Genomic DNA, 9,894 nt, shown 5'->3' on the forward strand with positions numbered 1-9,894 from the left:
GGGCTCAAATCCACTCATGTTTATTTAAAATACGTAGAACACTTCAGCACTATTAAGGACCATGTTTTATAGTAAATGGAAAAAGATTTCCTCGCAGGCCAAGGGGAGAGGAAAAAAATCACTTCAATTCAGTTTTGTTCCGACAGCACTTTGCCTGCTGCACCAGGGCCCAGCCACCCACATCCCGGCCACGGGCTGGGCCTGGGGCCAGGACCCAGTAGCTCTGGTCGCTCCTGGGGAGCTGCTGGTACTCTGGAAATGTTGGAGACAGGTGGACACGGGGCTCCAGCAGCATTTGTGGGGCTTGGCCTTTCTCCCCCCAGATCCCTGGGGCAGTTGGCCTGTGACAGCTGGAAGAAACCCCAAGGTGGGGTTTGGAGTTACCGAGGTTCTCTGCGGCTTCAGAGTCTTGGGGGTGTCACGCTGCTACCGCTTCCCACCAGCTTCCAGCCCAGCCCCGCCCCTCCCTCATCGCTCTCCCACGTCCATACCTTCACCTCTCATAGCTTCTGTTTAGCACACAGAATTTCACAGCCGTGGGCCACCAGTGCTGAAGCTACAGGGGTGGTACCTGCCTGTGTGACCCCCTACACCTCTGGGACAGCCCTCGCAGAGCAGCCGGAGATGAGGTGGCAGCACACGGGCAGGTACAGGTGAGCAGGAACACGGAGGTGCAGCGCAGAGAGAACTATGGACTTACTACAGAGGGCATGCGATGACACATCCTCTCAGAAACTTGATAAAGATGCTGGAATGAATAGCAAATAAATATTTTAAGGACAATAACAGCTAAACAGGACTATATATGGAAGTAGATATTCAGAATTTTTAAGTGCATTGTTAATGTGGGTGTTTGGGGAGGGAATGAGGGTGGAGGGGGCATTTCCAGCTAACGCTGCCTTTCCTCAAACCATCCCCCTGGGGTTGACACAGCCGAACTCTACAGGGTAACGTAAGGATGCGCATCAGAAAGTAAAAATGTCAACAAACAGCGGGTAAATCCTGCAGGCTATTGTCACTGCACAAGCTTAAAGAAACGCAGAAAGGCAACACACAGGGAAAGGAGCAAGGAAGTGACTTAGATTTTTAGTCAAATTATCTGCTACCAGCAACACAGGGATGGACAGTGCCTCTGTGAAAATGTGTTAGCGTGCCTCTGGCACACCTCCTTCCTGAAAGAAAACGCCACTGATGTAGCCAGAATTGCTCTGGTTTGTTTCCTAGCAAAAAGCACAAGAAAAAAGAAACCTCCAGTTATTAACTGTTAATCATTTAGAGTGCAGCACCTTTATAGTTTTATTGTAATTAGCCAGACTAGTAAATCTTCAAAAGGATTCCTCCAGCAGAGTCCCAGACTCAGATTATGTCATGCCCTGAACACAGCATCCCACAACTGTTTTCACTCATGGTTAGAAGAAACAAAGGCTCTAAGCAAGCGATGATGGGGAGCAGAGCGGGGTTCGCAAGGGCCAGCGCCGCGTGCACTGGTGCCACGTGTGTTTTGGGGACTTTCGCTCCTGTAAGCGCCTCCCTTGCTCCTTGGCTCCCCGTACACGGCCACGGCCACGCATCGCCCTGCCGCTGCCGCGAAGGACGGCGCAGAGCTGAGAGCAGGGTGTTGCCCTTACGATCTCTGACAGGCAGGAGAGGCCCAGTGCTGTTGAGAATTGGGAAACACCCTTCCAAGAGTGCTCAGAGTGACACTTCTCATCTCCCACCCCTTCACACAGACCTTCTCCACACCCGCTCGCTCTGGGGAAGGAGAAGAGCGCTCAGCTGCGGCTCCCCTCCAGCGATGGGTCCCTGCCTGCCCCGGCCCTGCAGAGCTTCCTCTACCACTGCTCTAAGACACTTCACAAGGACAAAGACATTTTTACAAAGAGTAAACAAGCCGGGAGAGCTGTGTTGGGTGGAACCACCGCATCGCACAGAGGAGCCAGGGCAGAGAGGGAAGTGACATGCCCCAAGGCCACACAATGAGATAGTGACAGGCAGGAAAGGGAAGCCGGGTTGCCTGTCCCCCAGCGCAGGGCTCTACCCTCCGCTCTGTGCTGCTCCTGTATTGCTCCGCTCTTTCCCCTCTGCAACATGCTGGTGTAAAGACAGAAAACAAACACAAGAAAGCCTGTAACAATAAAGAGCCCAATAACTGATAGTAAAGACTCCAGCAGCTGTAGGGAGCCAAAAGCTTCTTGGAGGGGGTTGGATGGAAGCTGAGTTTCCCTCCCTGCTTGTATTGTATTTCTTTCCTCTGCCAAAATGTGCTTCCTGAGTCTTGGGCAGAGCTCTCCGCTGCTGACCCTCACCTTCCTCTGTTTAGCCTGGAGCACAGGCTTGCCACGAGCGCCCGAGGCCGCGCCTGGGGACAGGCAGAGCCTCCTGCTGCCTGCACATGGCCGGGGTCAGGCCTGCTGTCAGCAGCTTCCTGGAAACGAAAGCCAAGTCGGGCCACACCTGACCACGTCCCGCAGGAGCGGCCGGGCAGAGCTCAGACGCAGGAGTCTGGAGAGAGCTGCGGGCCGGGGACAGGAGGGGTGGCGGGGGGGACGGTGACAATTGATGTGATTCATGTTTAAGGGCTCTATCCAGTCCTTTTCTCCCAGACAAAGATGGGTCAGGTTCCACGCTCCACACAGCTGTAAACGGGAGGCAGCAAGAACAAAGCAGAGGTCAGACGGTGCTCTAACCAAAGGGGTAATTCTGACTCCATTAAAATTCTCGCTCCCGTTTGCATGGAAGCAGAAGGCTGTGCTACTACTTATAAAGAGCTGAACCACCCTCAGGGTGACTCACAGCCCTTAACAGAGCTGCCATGCTGATTTTACAAATATTAGAGCAATGCCTCAGAGTCGCTGTTTTGTACGGTTCAACCTATCAACTTGGGAGCAGACCCATAGCTCTTTTATAAAGCTACCTTTCCCTGTATTTTATTTGCTTTCCTGGTGCCAGAATCGGAGCCAAAGCCGAGCTTAACAAAGCAACAGGCATGGCCGTTCTTCCCAGCCCTCATTTCCCCTGGTGAGAAGGGAGAAATTAATTTAAACCCTATCAAAACAGCAAAAGCTGTTCGCCATTTTGTGCTGCAGAACACAGCGTGAACGAAACACTCACTTGAACCATCTGCATTCGCCAGCCCAGCCGAGAGCACGGGAACACGCAGGTTGGAATCCTTTTGTTCAGGCATCTGCAACAGACAAACGTGATCTAAGCTCTTTCGCAGGCAGCAGCAACAGGGAGATGCTTGGGATGCAGGCAGGAGAGAAGAGCTTTTACCTTATTAAAGGCTTTCATTTCTGTTCTTTGAGCCCTTGTTCCTGGATCCAGGCAGGTTCAGCAAAGCTCTTCGTGTCCCAGCAGCTTCTGTGCCTGTCCCAGCCCTGCGATAGCCCAGAGCAGCTCCCAAGTAGCCGGGCGGATGGGGAGCACCCCGGCCATGCAGCTCTCCTCGCTGCGGCTCCCGCCAAGCGCAGACATCACACACGAGAGGAACCCACACCCACGCGGGCGTCAGGCTTGCTGAAGCTTTGGCAGCACGTGTAAGGGAGCAGAGACACTTGTTGAAGCAGCAAGAAACCAAACCCAGGAATAAGCCCTGCACCGCTGAGCGAGCAGCACTGCTCACCTGCCCTTGGGGTCTGGGACCCACCCCCCTGTCAGCATCTGCTTCTGCTTGCAGGGCTGATTTACTGCCGTAATAGCCAAAAAACCACTACGGGTTTCTTGCCTCTAGTTTGCCGTTCTATATTTTCTCAGACCTTCTCCTTTTGCCAAAGTACTGTTTGTACCACACTCAACCATGCAGAAGGTGTCAGATTCAGATCAAGTCCCCAGCTAGAAGGGCTCACATGAAAAACCATAACCATAAAATTATTAACAGAAGCACAGGGTTACATTATTAATACCACTCGGTAAGGTCATGTCTATTCCTAATAAAGAGAAATAATGTGCTTTTACATTAAGTTAAACACTGCAGTTAATCTGCTTCCCCTGTTTGCCTGTCACACACTGCTAGCACCAGCCCCGCAGGCTCAGAACCATCCTGTTCTCAGCAGCACCAGGACACCCCCTTTCTGGAGCCAGAGAAGCAAATACAATTTACACTGCAATTTCCCAACCACCTCCGTCTACTTCGGCTCTACCTTAACTTCCTTAAGTCACATCAAATGTGATCGGGGTGAACAGAACGTTTTCAAACCATTATTCTTCCTCTTCTTATTGCATACTCAATTCAAGAGATTTTTAGATGTAGGAAAAATCCAGTAGAGACAATGTTCAAGTGAATTTTGTGGCAAAGACAGAAGACCTAACCAAGTTTCTAGTAGCAATACTGAAGTAGCCTTTGGACTTCCGTGATGGCAGAATCTTCACGCAGATGCCCAGGATCAGCTTAATGCCGCCACAAGAGGGAGTCTTAAATCTCCTGTTAATACCCAGATGGATTCTAGTTTCAAAACTCGTCTAGTACAAGAGTACACAACAAGCTTTCAAGAGGATTTTACAATGTTATCCTGAGCTCCAACTTTCTTCTCTAGCTCTATAGGAGTATCCTTGTTCTGGAGGTAAAGGTTCTTTAAAACGATGAATCCCAGGTATAAAGACACAGGTTTTTCTTTTCTTATGAATGAGGGTGGGGGAAATTACCTTCTTTATCTATTCTAGAACCACATTGCAATTGAAGGCAGAGGAAGGGGAGTACACAAGTGGTTTACACAGCCAATCTCAGCTTACAAATGCTTGAAAGGCTGGTTCCACCTGAACTGACTCCTAGAAGTGTATTTTACAGCAGGGATAATAGGTGTAATATGACATGCAACAGAATTATGAAACTTGCAAGGAAGCTAAATAAAACCAATTACTTCCCACCACTGGCTCAGATTTGGTGGCTGTAAGCAGAGCGGGAGTCACTGGTGGACTCCTGGCCTTTTTGGCTAAAAGCACACCTTCTCCAGCTCTTTCGCCTTGGGAGCTCAGCAGAGCCATTTGAGACCAGGGCACGTCAAACAGCCAGATGTCTCGAAGAGGAAATTTTCCTTTCAGAAGGCTGCTGTTCAGTTAGCGCCACACAGTTCTGCTGCGCCAGAAACACACCCTTCTACCTTACTGAGGTTAGAAATTACACTAGGATTTTACTCTTCCCATCCATAATCTGAAAGAGCAGGTCCTGCTTAATCTAACCCACGGTGTGGCAAGCTATCACGATGCTGGCTTAACATTTTGCCAATTCGACACACGTGATTAGAAGCTCTGGCAGAACTAAGAGCCTACAACATAACAAATAACACTTCTCACATCGCCAGTAAAATATCTGTGTTGTATCTGTATGTGTCTGCTCTCCATCTGCCAAAAAAATGTCAAGAGACATTCCTCAAAAATACTTTTATGGTCTTTACTCAATCTTGACACTCACTTGTTCTAAAGTTTCCAAGAAAACATTACAGCTCCAAAGGGGGCATCTATGTTTGAGTAAAGCCACGCAACGATTTTGAACAGAAACAGCTAGATTCAGCCACTGTCCGAAGCGCCAAGAAACAGACCTCTGGCAACACTTTTTTTTGCAGAGAGTCAGCCATGAGATAAAGACAAGAAGCAGTTATCTCAAAGAGGTTAATGAAAGAAGTGCTCATGATACAGCTGAATTCTACTTGACTTTATCTCTTCATTGTTTTCCTCTGCTGTTCTCTTTGGTACATTCACCTGCCCACTCCTGCCTGAAACTGAAGAGGGACTCTAGGTGAGCAGATAGTTAAATCTGACTTTTAAACGTGGTCAGAGCATCATTACTGGACCAACCATCCAAGAGGTAGCAGATTCAGCTGTCATGAAACAGATGAACAACCTTAAACCTCTGAGGCTGCAGCATAAATCACTTTTTTTTTTGCTTACAGTACTAGCCAGTTTAAGGGTGGGGTTCATAAAAGGCTGCTTAAAAAAATTGCCCCCCTATTAATGCATGTCATTCTTTTCAGAAGCAATTTAATGGGAAAAATACTCTTTAATTATGATTAGGGGCTGACTACTGGAATGCCCATGCCTGTTTATTCAAAAGCAGATGTTCAGCTTTTGATGTTCATATGTTATGCTGACAATAGTAAGTTATTAGCAAAACTTAGTAAGTAATATCTAAAAAGTCTTTCTGTGAGGTTGCCTAACTATTGGAGCGGGTCAGCAACAAAAGATCAGATGTGACACGTGTTAACATCCCAGAACAATTTATCCTCTGCTTGGCCAAACCTCATTTCACTCACTCAGCTGAATGTAATTAGACCTCAAGCTTGTCCTAATTTCAGTCTCCACAGGAAAGGGGTTATCTTTCTTCAGCAGTACATGGCTGCTCTGAAATGCTGGCAGTGATCTGCAAGAAACTGCAAAGGTGCACACCGTCTCACAGATTTAGACAAGGAGCTGCTAAGACAGCCTGATATGTACATTAAAATGCAAACATGTATGCCACAGCACCTGCTTTGAGTCTCAGTCAACACACCCAAGCAGAAAGTAGCAAGAACCCATGAGCCACACGGTGCATGAGCTATTTTTAGATAAATGTTATACAATTTTCCCCCTAGCTCCATGGATCAGAAACATATGCTGCAGCTACAGACCCATTACAGTTTAATCCTACCCCAAACAAGGAGACAGTAAATCCTCAGATCCTAGTACCAGCCAGGCTACTCAAGGAGCAAAGCACTATTCAAGTCTTTGCTATGGCTCAGGCTACACAATCTGGCCCAGAGCAACCTAAACTGCACCTGGCTTTGTGAAAACAAGCTCATTTAATTTTTTCTGACCTCTGTAATAAGGTTCTTGCTATTGGGTGAAAGTGGACAAAAGATTCGATCTACTTTCTATGAAACACATGACTTTTAAATGTTGTAGAAAAGATCAATTAAAGCTCGTTTACTCCTCTATCAAACAGATTATCACAGTGAAACAATGGGAAGAATCTGCCCCAAGCCCCTCAAGTCAGGGCCTCGAGACAGAAAACAAGACATCTTCTTACACTGGGACTGGAAGATCCTTTAGGAGATCATTTTTCCTTAAAGGTGTTGAAAATTTAGTGTGATTTTTCTGATGAAGTAGTCTGTGCCCCCCAATAAAAAATAAAAAAAAAAAGGAAGCCACAAACCCAGCTGCATGAGGAGCAAGTAGCTGGTAAGTAGAACAAGGATCTTCATGTCAGGAAGAGTACTGACCTCATACCTAGCAAAAGCCACAGATTTGACTAAACCCTTGCTCCAAGACAGATTTTAGGCTACACCTACACAGGAGTCCCTTGGAAAAAAATGCACGATTATCAGTTGCAAGACTAAGGGAAGACATTAACATCCTGTTTGTTCTCAAAAGTTTCCTTGACCCAACTGGCAGCATTCTTAGTAAGCAAATAAATAAAGTCTCACACCAGTTTTTGATTGATTGAAGCAGTAGTCAAAGACTTGGAGTACATTTACATGACAGCACTGTGCAAAACAGGGAAATACATTTTTTTAGTTACTACGATGTGTGAGTATGCTTAAAGAAGTCTACCAAGCCATGTAATGGTTTGGGGTTCTTTAATGATTAGTTATACCCAACACATACCCGACAATTTACATTTGCAAGCAATCTGTCTCTGTGCTGTAGCTACGGCACAGCCTGCCCATTTTACCAGGACCAGAAAAAGAGCCTACTGCCAAAGGGAGAAGGCTTCAGCTCTCCTTCAATGGGTGGATTTGGCTCTGGTCTAGGTCTAGAGTGATAGACATTCTCAGGCATAGGACGGTCTGTCTTCACTTTCGTAACCTGGAAAGAAAAAGGAAGAAATGATACAACTTCTCACAGCATTTAATAGAAAAGCTAGATTGAGTCAGAACTTAGAAGAACCACCAAGAAGTACCAGGCGACACTAAGGACACACTGTTGATCTGATGGGAGCTCCCATCTCCAGAATAAAAGGGAGAGGATGGGTATTTCACTCAGAACTAGAGAGTAGTTCTACATGCATGTGAGCTTCACTCCTGAAGGAAAGGCCTCTGCACCAGGAAAAGCAAAAATCAAGAGTAAGTGTCACTAAGAAAAGTGCAAGTCTTCCAGGAAAGCAACCCTGAAGAACGCTGACAGAGTCCTGACTTCTGTTAAGTCCACAAACTTCCAGTGCTGAGTTCATGAATCACCTTCTGGCCGGGAGAAGAGTTTGAGACCTGGTCTGAACAAAATGCAGGGAAGAAGGGAGAGAAGAATCTAGCTATCTGATCAAAAAGGTAGGAAGTTACCTTAGAGAGCTGTCCCAGATCAGGTCTCACCCAACCCAACTTCTCCAGCACACAGTTATCAAACACTGCCTGCTGCTTCCGGCATCGACGGAGCTCCTGCAAGTTGGTATAGTCAATGCACGTCCAGTACTCGGTAAACGGCTCCGCACAGTGCGTCTTAATTTTCCTGTAAGAGATCACAGAAAGAGAATCATTAGCAAGCGTTAGAATTTTAATGCTCTTCTCTCTTACTCATTCAAACCTCAACTTGTGATAGTGGTTTTTGTAGTTTTAAGTTCTGGGGAACATTTAACGTATTCAGAGAAGTCTGTATCTGAAGCATCATTAAACAGAACTTGATAACAATACCAGTTAAATTTGTATCATTGTAGCTACAAGTAGGGATAGCAATAACTTAACTAATATGTGGAAGGTATCCTTGCTAAGTAGACATACACAGCTCCTCCATATGAGATCTTTTGTTTTAGTGTATATTATAGAATGCTCTAAAGCTTCCAAACTAATTTGATGTCTTAAGCTCAAGAAGACATGCTTAGAACAGAGGTTGCTGATTACTAGCTGCTATACTGGAAGCGGACATGCTTTGAGCTAATTAAACTAGGCCTTTTACTAGCAACATGCCTTGGATCTACACTTTTGGTCAGAAGAGGCAAATGGTGTATCGACTCGAGCTTTCACAGTAAGTTCGCCTGTGAAACAGAGAGGACAGACAGTGCAACGCTTAGGTTGGTTTCCTAAATTTCATAATATAGTTGCAAGGTGCAGAAGCAGTAGGCCTCCCACTACCCCCCAGCATTCCTTTGTCAACCTAACAAAAACCTGAGCCACCTATTCTGGAACAGAGGCCATGGAGCTTCATATGAAAGGATAAATAAAGGTATAAATAAATAAACAAATAATGGAGGGCACAGCCTCTATTTTTAAGAGTTAAAGTTTAAGAAGCAACAATAGAGACTCTGAAGGTCGCGGTGGGAGCAGCTTTTTTAATTAAACCGAGTGACTGCCAGCGCACGAATAACAGAGCTCGGCACGGATGCACTACACCGGGAGAGGCTCCGGAACGCTCTCGGGGCAGGCGAAGGCCCCGCCGGGCAGCGAGCGGCCGCAGCCGGGGGCGCTCCGCCCGGGAGCCCCCGGGGCGCGGGGAGGGGGCCCCGCTCACCTGAAGAACTCGAGGGCGCACTGGTTGACCTGGCGTCCCTCCCGCAGGCACCTCCGCGGGTCCTTCTCCTCCCAGCGGCACAGCATGAACTCCTTGTTGGGGCGGTCGCACTGCGCGCCGTAGTGGTGGGCCGCGGCCTTCAGCACGGCCGAGCTGACGCTCACCTGCAGCGGGGCAGAGCGGCAATGGGGGCGGCCCGCCCGGGCGCCGGCCCGCGGCGGAAAGGCCCGGCGGCGGCGGCCGGGCGCTCACTCACCTCCTGCACGTCGAGCTCCTCCAGGGAGGGCACCTGCAGGGAGCCCGGCATGGCGGCGCCGCTCTCCTTGAGCTCCCCTCGGCGCCCGCCCGCCGCCGCGCACGCGCCGCCGGCAGGGCGCGGGGAGGGCGCACGCGCGGCCGGCAGCGGGCGGAGCGTGCGCGTGCGCGGGGCCGCGAGGGGCGGGGCTTGGGGACCGGCCGCGCCGCCGTTGCCATGGCGACGTGGCC

General features: G+C 48.5%; 1 protein-coding gene across 1 annotated transcript; it reads right to left on the minus strand.

Annotated features, from left to right (window-relative positions):
* Positions 1 to 7,530: 7,530 nt before the first annotated feature.
* On the minus strand, positions 7,531 to 9,779 carry NDUFA8 (NADH:ubiquinone oxidoreductase subunit A8). Its single transcript, XM_074891228.1, has 4 exons — positions 9,665 to 9,779; positions 9,409 to 9,572; positions 8,247 to 8,412; positions 7,531 to 7,776 (listed from the first exon to the last, which is right to left on the minus strand). Exons 1-4 carry the CDS (start codon positions 9,713 to 9,715, stop codon positions 7,639 to 7,641), a joined length of 519 nt encoding a protein of 172 aa, XP_074747329.1. The 5' UTR covers positions 9,716 to 9,779; the 3' UTR covers positions 7,531 to 7,638.
* Positions 9,780 to 9,894: the final 115 nt, after the last annotated feature.

Source organism: Strix uralensis, chromosome 21, assembly GCF_047716275.1.
Source record: "Strix uralensis isolate ZFMK-TIS-50842 chromosome 21, bStrUra1, whole genome shotgun sequence".
NCBI lineage: Eukaryota > Metazoa > Chordata > Aves > Strigiformes > Strigidae > Strix > Strix uralensis.